Source organism: Hydra vulgaris, chromosome 07, assembly GCF_038396675.1.
Source record: "Hydra vulgaris chromosome 07, alternate assembly HydraT2T_AEP".
Taxonomy (NCBI): domain Eukaryota; kingdom Metazoa; phylum Cnidaria; class Hydrozoa; order Anthoathecata; family Hydridae; genus Hydra; species Hydra vulgaris.
The window spans coordinates 29,164,105-29,180,281 of NC_088926.1; the positions used below are offsets into that span (position 1 = coordinate 29,164,105).

The following is a 16,177-nucleotide window of genomic DNA, read 5'->3' on the forward strand; positions in this document are numbered from 1 at the left end:
TTTAAAAATTTTATTTTGAGAAATGTTCTATTTCTTAAAGGCAGTTTATTCTACTAATAAATAAAATTTATGCTAAATAGTTTACATATCAAGGATGTAAATTTTTTGGAAATTCTGTTAAAAACTTTGGTAATTCCAATTTTTTTTTATCAAATATTTTGATAAAATTATTAACATTAAAAGAATTTAAGAATATATTTGTGCTAGAGATAAAAATCATGTTGTTTATTCATCAAACAATGATATATGAATGAACTTTCTTTTAAATTTGACAAAAACAGTCAAATGGCTCTTGAAAAACAAGTTTATAAAATAAAAACTTCAATCAATTAAATTTTTCTCATACACATTGTGGAATGTTGAACTAGTAAAACCTTTACTAACTGCAAGTCATTAGCATGTTTGACTCTGACATTAGTGAACCTATTAAAAAAACATATGGAAAAATTCAAGAATTAGGTGGGGCCATTTTTATAACTGTTCAGCAAATATTGCAAAAAATTACCATTAAAAAAAACAAACTATATTTGAATATTAGTATCTTTGCTAACAATTCAGAAGTTTGTGTGACAAATGTATATAATGCGAGAAAATATTTTTTTCCATGTACTTTATAATCTTTGGGCTGTTGAAAGCAAACTATCTGAAGAAATTAAAGTGACTTAGGCTTTCATTGCTAGCTACATCAGTAGAAAAGATCCTCCAGTTGAAGATACATCATTATGTTTTGACCAATTTGGAGAATATGTCAGAGAGAATAATCATTGTGGTTTAAATTTATTTAGAGATAACATCTGCCATTGGGTATCTTATTCATACATTTTACTTCACCATGTTTAAACTTTTGTCATGTTAGCTTATCTAACTGCTTTTTGATGGTACCTGACTTTAATGGATTTAATTTTATATTATATGTGTGTATATATATATATATATATATATATATATATATATATATATATATATATATATATATATACATATATAGCATAATTTATATATATATATATATATATATATATATATATATATATATATATATATGTATATATATATATATATATATATATATATATATATATATATATATATATATATATATATATATATATATATATATATATATATAAATTATGCTAGTGTATTCTACAAACAGAGTGCTCAATGTTCTTAAAGAACAATAAGCAATAATAAATTAGTAAAAACACTTATCTAATTTTTTCTTTCTTCTACACAGTGTTTCACCATCAGTAGGTTCATCAAGAAGAATCTTCCTGATTAACCTACTGATGGTGTAACACTGTGAAGAAGAAAGAAAAAATTAGATAAGTGTTTTTACTAATTTATATATATATATATATATATATATATATATATATATATATATATATATATATATATATATATATATATATATATATATACATATATATATATATATACATATATATATATATATATATATATATATATATATATATATATATATATATATATATATATATATATTAGGGCACTGTTTTTTTTTAGTTTTGAGTTGAATCTCGAATCGTAGCTGGTCTTGATTTATGAATCAAATCACAAATTGAATTAGAATATGAGGAAATCCAAATTTAAGCACCTTTTTTGAAAGAAAAAAAAATCTACTTTAAAAATTTTTTTTGCCAGGAGTAATTTTTTAGCAGAACAATTTTGAAAATTTGTTGTTTTTTTAAGAATAATTTTGTTTGGAAGCAGTATTACAATTACTTTACTCTGGCTGAGATAAATAAATACATTTTGATAGCATTTTATTGTTGGATATCTGAAAAAACAAAAACACAAACAAAATAAATTAAGTTGTGCTTTTTTGTTTTTTTTTTAAATTGTGTGTGTGTGTGTGTATATATATATATATATATATATATATATATATATATATATATATATATATATATATATATATATATAAAATTAATATTTAAATTAATTTAGACGATCAGAAAAATTTAGAAAACTTAGAAAAAATCAATTGATTGATTGCTTGCCCAAACCAAAACCCTCAGTCAATAGCAAAAAAAATTAAAATAATAACAGAGTTTTTGTAGGTCAAAATTTATCATCAACAGCTAAATCAAAGTGATTGTTGAAGAAAGATTTTATTCAAGATCATCAATGTAAAAGTAAAGATAAGTGTGATCCATGAAGGATAACTTTAATATTAAGAAAAAAAGATAAAAACATTAGTAAATATTTTAGCTATAAACCATACAAATAGAGTTTATGGAGAATACTAGCATGCTAGACTTATTATTGAAAGCATTTAAAATGTCAAGAGCATTCCTTCACTGGCAGAACTATGAACTTCTAAAAATGTCTTCAAATTTTAAAGTTGCAAATTATCAATTTTCCATGACTTTGGTGTCCAAAAATGTTAATGTTTATTTAAAAAAAAAAGTTTTATTGGGGGGGGGGAGTGATTTAGGAAGAGATTTAAAGTCTTAGAGTCTATTAATACCATAGCCCAGGCCATTATTTTACATCACCATTTTGAGTTTAAATGATAAACCTTTGCAAATTTTTCATAGTGTAATTTAAAAAAAAAATTATTCTTTTCCAATCTCATTATCAAAGTAAGAAAAAATTCTGTATGCTTTTTAAAGAAAACTGATTGTTAACATTTTCATATAAAATAAAAAATATATATAACTAAATTAGTTAAAATAAGAAAAATTATTTTTCACTTTCATTATTTATCATTAAAAAAAAAAAAAAATCTTCATATCTAAAAATATTTGAAAGGAATGTAAAATAAAAAAAAAAGTAATATAAAGTAAAATTGTAAAATAAAATTCACCTCCTTCAAGTGTAGAAAACAATAGATGAGCAGGTGGTCCTTTAAATTGTTGAGTGATAGCTTTCAACGTAACAGAATAGTTAGTGAAAGGATTTAAATCTGTAACTAAAGTTCCGATTTCATTTTCAATAAGAAAAGAAAAAGAAGTGTTAACAAATAGAGAAGTTTTAAATGGTTGAAAATCAAGAGAATAACCAGTAAGATCTCCTCCACTCAAATATAGAGGAACTTTTTGCCATTTGAGATAAACAGTTGAAGCTGTTCGATTATAAATTGAAAACCCTTCAGGAGCTATTTGAGGCTCTAAAAAAAATAATCAAATCATTGTTTATTTGTTAAAGAACTTGAAATTATGTAATTAAAACATCTGTAAAAAATTTGTAAGAAATTAAAATATTCTATAAATATTAGAAAGTATTTAAAAATTTAAACAATTTTTAAAAAGTGATATAAGTTATCTTTTTTTTGTTGTTGTTTATCTTTCTCTCTGAACACATTTTTATAAAAATGATTCTATATTTTAAAAATATTAAAAAAAATATTTATGTTAAAACTATCGCCTGGATTAAAGTAAAATTTGACAAACAATCTGAAGTATATATATTAAAACATTTAAAAAAATATATATTTAAATATTTATAAGTAAATATACTCAAACATTTTAAAATAAATAAAATTAAACATTATAAAGTAAACATTGCGATTAAAAAATAATAAATTTGATTTGACTAAATTTGATTTGATTTAATTGATTTGACTAAAATTGATTTGATTAAACTTGCATTTTAAAATCTGTTTCAAAAAACAAAAAAATCTAAATTAGTAAAAATATCATTTTTTGTAAAATTTTAATTATTGGAAAAAATTTAAATCGAATCAATATAAAAATAAATAATCTTGAATTTGAAAATTTTTTTACGATAAAAAATTACGTTTTTGCATGTAGTTTGTGCAATATATTTATAAATTCAAACATTAATCTCATCTAAAACTAATTTAATTGGTTGTTATAAATTTATTTCTTGCTTTTTGTAAGAGAAATATTGAAATTGAACTTTTGATTTGAATAAAAAAGTTGGCAATAAATAAAATGCAACTTTTAAATGTCAAATTTTTGACATTCGTACTTATTATTTAAATTTCTTCTTAATTTAAAACTTTTTAAATCAAAAAGAAACCATGATTAAATTACCTTATAAGTATTACATTATAACTGTATATTGATATGTAAACATCATAATCAATAACTATCATCACCAACTACCTTATAAGTATTACATTATAACTACTACATTATAAGTATTAACTGATAAACTACCCAAAATAAAATAAAAATTTTATACTAATAGTTACATAGTTTTTAGTAATATTTTTATAAATTTTTGTTGATTTGTATTTATGCTTTTGTATTTTATTGTATCAAATAATACCAACCTCCAACTTCAGTCTTAGCAAATATAGTAGCTGCATTTCCATAAACTACTGTTTTGTATTTTATACTGATTTTATACAATGTATTAGGAAGCAAACCAACTATTTCGTATGTAGAAGAATCGTTTATTTCTTTTTTAGTGATATTACTTAAATTGCTACTAATGTTAAACATATAAATAAGAAGAACTTTTGTGATGACTCCATTCAATACTTTCGGTCTTTTCCATTCCACAATGATAGATGTGGATAATTTTTTTACTTCAAGATATTCTGGTGCATCTGGAGCTGAAACAAAGAGAGAAAGTGTAAATATAACAATTATATAGAATGAATACTAAAAAAATTACAAGTTTATAAACAAAACTATTACAATATTTCTATTATGCAGTTTTAACTTTTTAGAATCGTTAATGCACAAAACCAACGAACAATAAAAGTGCTGACCAGATGATTACTATTAGGATGGCCATTAGTAAAACATTTTACTAATTTTGTCTATAAATCTTATTTATTGTAAAACATTTATATAGGCTAACAGGGCCTCAAACAAAAAATTGAAAATGTCTTTTATAAGCTTTTTTGAAAAGTATTAAACTTTGGAATAATAACAATTTAAGTTAAAAACCAAAGTATTAATAAATACAGATTTACTTAATAATACTTTAAAAGAGTATTTAAAAACAACTATATAGGTAATCATATTTTTTTCCTATGTTGGGCTTTGATTAATTAACCAGATTTTTGGGTTTATTAACAGAATGTTGGATCCAGGAACATACAAATTAAATTTTAAAAGTTTCTAATATTATAGGAACTCTTTTTTTTATTGGAGGTTTTTTTAATATAACTAAAAATACAAAAGTACACCTACTTAGAGGCTTTTTTAATATAACTAAAAATACAAAAGGACACCTACTTAAAAAGGTAAATTTTTCTTGAATAATTTCAATTTGCTCACCTTTGGCTGTTAATTTTAGCATTTGACCAATTTTATAAAAATAAGAAAGAAACATAGCTATTACTGTTTTTAAAGCTAAGGTTCTTTTCCACTGTAAAGTTTGAAAAGTACTAGGTTACAATCAAATAAAGTGTTTATAAATACAAAATAGGAATAGTTCCTAAGCATTGATATGCAGGCAAAAAAAACTAGCTGAATAAAAGTTTTTAGAGCATGGAAGGACAAATATTTGATGCAAAAAAATCAAAAAACGGTATTGTCAGAAAATAAGTTATTAGAGTCTAAGTATAAGTTATTAGAGTTATTAGGATGTAAGAAATTTGTTGATTAAAGACTCAAAGGTTCTAATAATAGAAAGAAGACTGATGATAGATAATACTGGGATAATAGTAGTAAGCAATAATGTTTATATTTTATATAAATATGCATGTATATTAATATGTAAATATCATCATGATCAATAACTATCATCAGCATCATCAAGTTTTAGTCTTTCTATTTTATGTAATAAAATTATATTTTATATTTTTTATTTATAATTATATTTTATAAAATTATATTTTATATATTTATATTTGCTTAACTAGTAGCAACTAGTAGCTTTCTATTTTTCTTTTCTATATTCTTCTTATAATCTTATAATCTTCTTGTCTTAACTAAAGCATTTTATTTCCTTAACTAATGTTCGTTCATACAATATAACAAACCTTCTCCAAGATTTCTTACTTCTACCCCTTCTAGTTTTTCCATAAGCTGCAACCGCTCTATATGCTAATACCGAAACTACTTTAATCTTCTCTGACAAATGTTGTTTGATACAAAGTTTTTTCAATCTACGTTCAAGATTATGGCTCCTATTCTTGTCTTGTTAGTTTTATACCACAAGTCCATCTTATCTTCTTTTTCAACAAATACTACAACATATAAATACTAAAGTTTATATAAATATGTTTACATAAACTTTAGTATTTATATGTTGTAGTATTTTCCATCAACATAAATAGCAAACATATGTTTATATCCATATATATCTATATTATGTATGCATAAATATGCATCTTACTAAATCCAAGTAAGTATAGAAACTTTTACATTTACTCATTTTCCATCAAGCATAGTTAAGTCAACAACAGTTTTAATTTTATGAAACCATGCTTTTCATTACTAAAAAGATTTAGATCTAAAATATAATCCTTGAGATTTTCAATTTGTTTTTTAGGACTTACTTCTTCTTCTGCAATGAGTTCATTGGTTTCTTTTTAGTATAGTAGTTGAAGACATCTACAGAAATGAGGGCTGGAAAGTTTTGGATTATTCTAAATTTATATATATCCCCAATTCTTAACTTTAAAGGAATTACTGCAGTTTGAAATACAGAAATTTCATTCTGTATTCCAGTAGTAAGATCAGTATCATCAAATCTTTGATTGTAAATACTTTGTGAAGATGCCCCATCTGTGCCATATTTCAAATTAAATACTCCACTTGCCCAGTTTTACCTAAATTCTGATGCTGTTCAGACTTTAGTTTCAAAATTTTAAATAAAGTATGGTTAACCATGCTCTGTAAACTACACTTTGCAGATGTTTCTGTAATATGCAAACACTCTGGGTAACAATCTACTTTTGATTTTAGGATTGTTTTTAATGGGGGATAAATGTCAGCATTTTGCATCAGAGTTTCAAATATAATAATATTGTGAATCACTCGAACCCCAATCAACTTTAAGTAACAAAGCTTGATCTGCAGACATAAAAAAGTGATAAACATCATTGGCCTGTGTTTATTACTTTTTTTTGGTTTACATGTTTGATTTTTAGAAAAAATTGTAATACTGATTCCCAAATCTGATTTCTCAGGACTTGATTTTGCACGCACAACAGCAGATTCTGCTGACTCTACAGTTGAATGGATTTTAGCCAATCTAAAATAACATAATCATTATTGTGTAAAGTGTTTCCATAATGATAATGCAAATTTTTGTTTGGGTTATCAACTTATTTTTTTATGTGCTAAAATTATTTGCCCATAGTTCCACACTTGTGTCACTTGAACTGTTTTCCTAAGTACCATTTCTTAATTAAAATGATGCTATAAAAAATGTAAAGTAAACTTTTACAAATTAATGCCCTTTCAACCCTAAACAAACATAACAGGATTTAATTAACATAACATGACCTTAAACAGAACATAACTTAAAATAACAGGATTGAGTATTTTTACTGTGAGGCTATCACTAGAAAAACCATAGAAGGTTTAAAAACCCCTCCTAATTTTAACCACATTTAAGATGATTAAGGGATCTTATACTTGAATTTTTTTCTGAAAACAGCTAAATTACCAGGTCCCCATCACGAATATATATATATACATACATACATACATACATATATATATATATATATATATATATATATATATATATATATATATATATATATATATATATATATATATATATATATATATATATATATTGATATTAAGACTGTTTTGTATGATAATAGAACAAAACCCATAATCGTAAAAGAGTGCTCAATATTAAAAAAACAAATTTTTTAATTTGTAAAATTATTGTATTAACAAAAAACAATACAGTTTTAACTAACACTAGTCATCTTCAGTTAAAACTAAATATTTTAAATTTGTTAAAATTCCGATAAAGGTGTCTTTAAAAAAACAATGCAAAATGTAATTATTCTTGTACAAACTAATAGTAATATAATTACAAAATAAAATAAAATCAAATCGAAAGTTTATCATGTAATACTTAAGAAATAGGAAATTACAAAAGAATAGGTAAAAATATACGTCATATGTGTAACTAAACAGAAAGTGTCATTTGGACATGGTTAACCTGTTTATTCATACCAGGATTTAACCATTTTATGAACATGCTTTAAGTTTCAACTCGAATTTGTTAGATACTGAATCTAAAACAGAAAAACACTTATCACTTTTTTGAATGAAACATTTTTCATTAGCATGGAGATGCTTATAGATATGAGACTTTTTGTCTCTTTTGTAATATTCAGATATCTGCGTCTTGAGATGGCAAGTAGTTTTGTCTATATAACAGGAGTTTCATCATGCACATACGAATTTATACACCACGAACGATTTGAACTTTAGAGGAATAGGATCTTTAGAAGAAAAGAAATTAGAAATTTTTAGTGAGGTAAATACTAATTTAATATTTGCAGAACGGTAATACTTTTTAGCAATTAAACTCAGCCTTTTTTTTAGTTAAGTCAGATATTTTTTCCAAAAATAGCAGTTTAAAATAAGACTCTTTGATTTTTGATTGTGGTGGAGTATTTGAGAAAATCTTGTTTAAATATAGTTATATATTTTTGAAATTAGCCAAGATGGGTAAATGTTTATTTGAAAAACTATAAAGAGGTCATTTATGTCAGAATGAAACCCATGTTTAGTACTATTAACTTTAAATTTTTGACATTCAATCAAGTCTCATCCTTTTTCTGTGACTGTTCCTAAATGCTCCAAAACTCTTATTTGCCTAGTTTTTCTCCTCAAACATCAGTTCTTTGGAATTCGCTTCCTTCATCTTGCTTTCCTGATTCATATAATTTGCAATCCTTTAAGTCATCTATCAATCGTTATCCTGCTCTACAATCTTCATCTTTTCTCTTCCAGTAACTTCCAACTTTAATTAGTGGTTGCTTGCAGCCTTGTTGGAAGTAAAGATGTTTAAAAAAAAAAAAATGTTTTATCAATTAAGCATTTGATTAGACTAACTCTGTATGAAAATGGAATGAAACAATAACAATTAGTGTGAAAACTAGAATAGGTTTTTTTATGAAAAACAGTAGTGGTAACTGAAGAATTAATTTTGTGTAGAGTTACATCTAAAAAAGATTTTTTAAACTTACTTTTTATTCCATCGTTAATGAAATAGAATTGTCTACTATTTATATATCGCACACATTTTTCTTATATAATATTATATATATTATATAAGAAAAAGATGTGCGTCGTTTTCTGAATGGAAAGTATTCAAATATCATTAACATATCTTTTGTAGAAAACTGGTTTTACACCATTGAAACTTTTAATCCATTTATTTTCAAAATGATCCATGAACAAATTGGCAAGAACAGGTGCCAGTGGAGAACCTATTGCTACACAATCGATTGATCATAAGTTTGTCCTTTAGAAAAGAAAGTAGTTTATTTAATTTTATAAAGTCTATTTGCAAAGTGGGAAATTGGAATAGTTTTTTTAAACCATTTTCAGTAATTTTAATGTTTTTATTATGGAGAAAAACTAAATTAATTGCAATTTCAATAAATTCTTAAAGTAGTACATTATTATATAAGTTGGTTACATTGTATGATACTAAAAATATTTGTGGAGATAGACTTGACTTATTTCTTTAACAAAAGAAAATGAATCTTTTGTACAAAATTAAGTGTTTATAAATGGAATATTAAATCTCTAAGAAACTTGGCTAGTTATAATTATAGGTTCCAATAAATAATACAATGAGTCTAAAGTTTATGAGAGTCTCAGAAGAATTTAATTTATGCATCTTTAGAAGTCCATAGATACAAACAGGATGGGATCCAGATGGAAAAATTTTGTTATATGTAGAATTTTTGAAAAAATCTTTTGCTTTTAGTTTCCTTAAAATTTGAAGTTGAAAATTTCTCTATTTATAGTAACGTCTTTCTTAAGTTGTTTGAATTTTGTTTTCTCGTTAATTTTATAAATACCATTTACATATACTTCTTTATCTAATATGTCAACGCCGTTAACTTTATCAGGTTTTAAAATAATAATATCTAGATTAATAAAGAGTTTTTTCAGTATTCCATGTTTTTTCAGAGTTTCCTGAGAAGGAAAATAATTATAAATATAAGAATTTGCTAGATGGGAAAGCTCTTCTTTAAGTTTCCCTGAATCTTTATAATTTTTTAATTTTGTTTGAAGAAGACAATTAATTTGTTTGGAAAAAAAAAATGTCAGTACATTTAAGACATTTTGGTGGAATTGAAAACTGTAAACCATCTTTTACGATTATGGGTTTGTTCTATTATCATACAAAATGTCTTAGAAATATCTTGTTTTCTTTCAAAATTATATTACACAGTATTTCACACCAAGAATTTTAGAAAAAATCTCTCTGAACTGGATATCTGCTTTGCATATCTGAAAAGAAAAATTCTTTATTTTACAAATTCAATTCAACTTGTATTATAGTTATGTAACATTTATATTCACATTTATAATACTAAAATTCTGCTCTACTAAAAACAGAGCAATTATTACAGTATAAAATATCTTATAAAGTCAACAAGTTGTTAGCCATAAAGTCAACATGTTGTTAGCCATAAAGTCAACAGGTTGTTAGTCATAAAGTCAACAAGTTGTTAGCCATAAAGTCAACAAGTTGTAAGCCATAAAGTCAACAAGTTGTTAGTCATAAAGTCAACAAGTTGTTTGCCATTTGTATAGTTACCACATAATCTCAAGCACTACAGAAAAAATGAGATAAGAAAGACTTTTTATGCAAAAAAAACAAACAATCAAATTTTGTAAACAAAAAAAGTCAATCTAAAACTGAACTTTGTCTTTTTTATTCGAATTATTTATTTTATACAAAAAATTATACTTTTGTGAGAGCCTGTAAATAATTTTAGGGGAGTGTGGGTGAGAGCGAGAGCTAAAACTCTCACTTCCTGCTGAGGCCTATATATATATATATATATTTATATATATATATATATATATATATTTATATATATATATATATATATTTATATATATATATATATATATATATATATATATATATATATATATATATATATATATATATATATATATATATATATATATATATATATATATATATATATATATATATATATATATATATATATATATATATATATATATTTAGGCCTCAACAGGTATATATCACAGATCCCTTTTTCAGGCAGACAGGAAAACAAGATTTATTTAAGCACTTATTAAATAGTTTTAAAAAAATGAAGAGATTTCTGGAGAACACTTTTGTAAGACTATGACAAAAATGTAGTTGACTCCAAGCAATATTGGCAGAGGAATAAAGAAAAAGAGCTCGGCCAATTTATTCAGAAACTTTAAGAGCTCGGCCAATATATATATATATATAATTTATTCAGAAACTTTAAGAGCTAGGCCAATATATATATATATATAATTTATTCAAAAACTAAATTTAATAGAGTCATAAGAAGAAAGAGAGCAATAAAACAAAAAAAAAGATCAATGTAATCAAGTGATGAGTTGCTGAGGGGAGACACATAAAAGAATGGTCAGAGAATTCAAACCTGATTTCACAACAAATGGGTGAATTGATGCATAAGTATACCTCTAAGCCAAGCATGTGACTGTTGGAGTTTTTGTAAATCAAAGTATAATAGCAATCAATACTAAGATCTGAAGAAAAAACAGCTGAATTTAAATTAGTCTTACAACAAGCAAGTAAGTCTGGTGAATTTTACAAGATTCAACTGATGGAAAGTTACTTTGAAGACCAGGAATATTTAATAAACTTATTTTCAAAATGTGGTATGAGCAAGTTTTTTTTAGTGCTAACTTAAATTAAAAACTTTAATTAACTTGAAAAACAATACATAACTAACATTAATAAATAATTATGTAAAAAAAAACCTTTAGAAAGTTATAAATTATAAATAAACTAAAAAGTATTTACAAAGTGCACTTTCATGTGCTAATTTTTTTTTTTAATTAAATAATATTTAATGCAGCATTTAACATCAAAACTGTACATACCACATTCTGAAAATAAAAACTTTATTTGTAAAAGATATTTAATTTATGTACTTATATTTTAAACAGTTAGGTGGTGATGTTTTTTTTTTTTAAAAGTAAACTAGCTAATAATTATAATAATGTTTTGGTGAAAAGAAAAAAATATTCTTATAAAAATCTTTAAAAAAAAAAAAATTTAATATAAAAAAAAACAACCTGACTGATCTGTTTCAACTGTAATACTGCTTATTTGACCAATAACGCCTCCTTCAAATACTTGGTTTACATTAATAGTATAATTGGAATATGGAACTAAGTTGTTTATTGTGTAGTTTGTACTCTCAAAAGAAGCATTAACATATGTCAAATTCAAACTATTTAATAGCTTGTATGATATTGAATAAAATTTAGTAACATCTGACTGGTCACTTTTCCAACCTATTGTTATTCTATCAGAAGATTTATGCTTTATGATAAGTTGCACAGGATTAGAACGATCTAAACATAAAAAATGAAAATTACAAGAGAATAAATAATATAGTTGTATAATATTTATAATAAAGTCTTTTTATAATAAATATTATACAAATATATATAATAATACTATAATTTTGCAGTTTATATTTTCAATTGTATAAAAAATTTTAACAAAGCAATTTTCTTGCATCATTGATGAATAGAGCTGTAACAAAAATTATAATCAAAACAATATACTAATAAAAAATGTTTAGAAAAATCTTAACACAGATTTTGGTATCATAGAGAAATGCTTGTTTAAATTAGGTTTTTATTTTAAATGGTTGAATTACTCCATTTTTGTATTTTTTAAAAATGACTTTCATTAATATGTTCTAGCTAAAAATTTAAAAGTACATTTCTGATTTTTACATATAATGTGCAACTTGTAGGAGAAATTTTGGAACAGAATCTACAAATTTAAAGCTCTTGTATTAGCAAATATATATATATATATATATATATATATATATATATATATATATATATATATATATATATATATATATATTAGGGTGATTCATATATATAGCAAATATATATATATATATATATATATATATATATATATATATATATATATATATATATATATATATATATATATATATATATATATATATATATATATATATATATTAGGGTGATTCATATATATAGCAAATATATATATATATATATATATATATATATATATATATATATATATATATATATATATATATATATATATATATATATATATATATATATATATATATTAGTGTGATTCATATTTGTCGAACTTTTGAAAATCAAGTTGGTCCTACCTGGAATGGTTGACCAATAATATAAAAATAATTTTAAGCCCAAAAATTTTAATGTCACGTGACTTTAGAGGTCCCCGCCAGTCAAATTTGTGTATAAAAACATATCAAACTTCAGGGGTCTGGCGGGGACCTTTAAAATCAACACGGAAAGCCAACTTTTATTCTATATGGTATATTTTAGACTACTTATTTATAATAGGGTAGGACCAAAAAGAAATACGGTGGTATTTATTCCACATGATGCGGAGAAAGTGGCGAAAAAACGTTTTTTTTACATAAAATGACGCATTACTATGTATAACTGACGCTGGTTTATTCATCATATTTAGGCCAAATTTTGAAAATTAATATTAGATCTAAGCATTAATAATGTTTATATAGAAGGTGCGTGTCAATAGCTACCCGCCCCCCTCACCCTATTATTGGAGATTTATACCCCCTCTATCCCTTCTTTGTTAGAAGGGGGGGGGGGGCGAAGTTATTTAAATTTTATTATAAATCATAATATTTAAAATTACTTTATTTTCTTTAGCAAAAATAAAACATAATTTGGCAATATAAATATTAAAATCATGACATGTAAATGTAATATAATATATTGCAATGCATAAATATAGTATATAAATCATGTTATTTTTTTCTCTGCTTTTCTATTGCTTCATACGCTAGCTTCAACTGTTCCTTGGTTTCTGACCCACGGAAGTGATCTCGTCTTTGCTGCACAGCTAGTATAAGTTGTTGACAATCATCCTCATTGTGAACATTGTTCACAAACTCTGATACAAGTTTTACAGCCCTTTCAGAACAATCGTTCACTACTTCAAGTTTATTTACAAAATTGGAGAATGTTTTGAACTGGTCAACATAGCACCACATAGGAGCAGGACAGTTTAACCAAAGTTTGTCCTCCATTCTTGTCAGTTTTAATAAACTGAAGATAAACCAAGAGTTCTCTCCAATTAATGGAGCAAGTCCTGGTGGCACTTTTTGTTTAAATTTTAACTCGTTTATCAAGTTTGACTTCTCTGAATGCTGAAAATAATCAGGAACTGGTTTGGAGAGTAATGTTTTTGCGATGTTTTCTTTCTCCACATCAGGAAGGATAGGGTCTAGGAGAGCAAGTGGAACCAAAGTTTCATCTAAGTACCAGGTGTGTCTCTTCATTGACATCATTGTACTTTCAATTCCGTTTAGAACTTTCTTGGAATCAGTGTCGCGTTTCTCTACATATTCCTTGTACTGCACCATTTGCCAATAAGCTTTTACATCCTGAAATGGTGCCGCTGAGGGCAATGAGGTTCTCAGAAACCAGACAGAATAGAAAATCGAGATAAATTCTGCCATTGTCTTCAACTTTTTATTTTGGGCAGCAGTCAAATCATAGGGCAGATGTTTACTCAATATCTGAATCTTCAAGTAGTAAATGGCTTTCGACATGAACCTAGCATGAGAAACACAGCCTGGAGCTCAAACTTTGAAAAATATTTTAGGATACAGATACATCAGAGAAAGTTCCAATAACTCCCTATAATCCCCTCTTGGAAATATGTCATTGTTTAATGCATCTTTGCAAAACTGGATAGTTTCCTCAATCTGGGTTGCTAAGAAAGTATTGCTGATGGAATTGATATCAAACCTTATTAAATTGGAAGAATCGACAGTTTCCTTGATGTCATTCCAGTTTGTCTGAAACCGTTTGAACATTAAATTTTCTGGAGCTGCTGTTTTGCCTGAGGTAATCTGCTCCCAAAAATGTTTGAGATGAAGTTCATATATATGCCTTCTGCAGGCAAGCTCTAATAAAATACATTCCTGTCTTTGACTGAACCTAATATTGGTTCCTGAATGTCTTCCAGTATTTGTGGCAGTTGTGTCAAAACATAGTCCCTTCACACCGTCACGTATTCCATAATCTTCCAGTACATTATACAAAGCTTCATACTGAGCAGTCCCATGCTCCATTGCTGGAATTCCAAGAAGCTTAATGTCTCCATCAATATTAGCTGAAACAGCAAACCTGTCTCTTTTTTCCTTTTTCCCATTAGTAATATCTTCAATAATTTTGCCATCAAAGTGCGCTATTATAGGGAAAATTGCTTTCTCAGCAGCTTTTTTAACCTCTATTTTGAGCTTTGCAGAATTTTGCTGGATGGTTTTCTTTTGTGCCCGCCAAATAGTAGATTGAGACAGTAAAAAGTCTTCAACATTTCCACCTGAACTAACAACCAAATCTGTACACACATGCAGCAAATCTCTGGAGGAAATATTTTTGGAAACTGAAGTCATGGCAATATCTTTTACAAAATCCTTGGCTAACTGTGGCGTGTCATTACTTGGACCTGGCTGATCGAAATCAAACGAACAATCTGAGTCTATGCTGGTATTTATATCACTGGTTTCTGAGGAAAACTGAAGCTCTGTAGTAAAATCATCTCTCTGAGAAAACTGTTCAACACTGTGTACTAACTGTGGATGTTTTAATCTTCTCTGTTCTCTCTTAATTATCCGGTTATAAAGTTTGTCTTTTTTACCAAGAGTCATTTTGCGACTGGTCTTTTGATCTCTCAAAAATTTCATATCGGTACAATACGATTCCTTATTAAGACTAGTCTTCTTTAGAATATCTTGTATATTTGGTTTAGCAATCCAGAAAACCTTTTTTCCTTTTTCTTTGAAATCTTGTCTAGCTTCTCCTGCTTCTTTTGAGTTCTTACACTTACTTTTCTTTAAATTCTCCCAGCTGTTGATCAGATCAGCGATATGCTTCCTGTAAAAATATATATAACAGGTTTAGAAAATATTATGTTATTCAAGTTTTGTGTAGTGTTTATGGTAACCTGT

General features: G+C 25.4%; 1 protein-coding gene across 1 annotated transcript in view; it reads right to left on the reverse strand.

The window, feature by feature from the left end:
- Positions 1-16,177, reverse strand: part of LOC100208822 (receptor-type tyrosine-protein phosphatase alpha) — a 65,318-nt gene that overhangs the window by 41,325 nt on the left and 7,816 nt on the right. The window contains exons 3-5 of the mRNA XM_065801577.1: positions 12,228-12,509; positions 4,271-4,555; positions 2,837-3,139 (exon numbers count right to left, since the gene is read on the reverse strand). Of these exons, the coding sequence (XP_065657649.1) occupies positions 2,837-3,139; positions 4,271-4,555; positions 12,228-12,509 (870 nt within the window). The remainder of the gene's footprint in view (positions 1-2,836; positions 3,140-4,270; positions 4,556-12,227; positions 12,510-16,177) is intronic.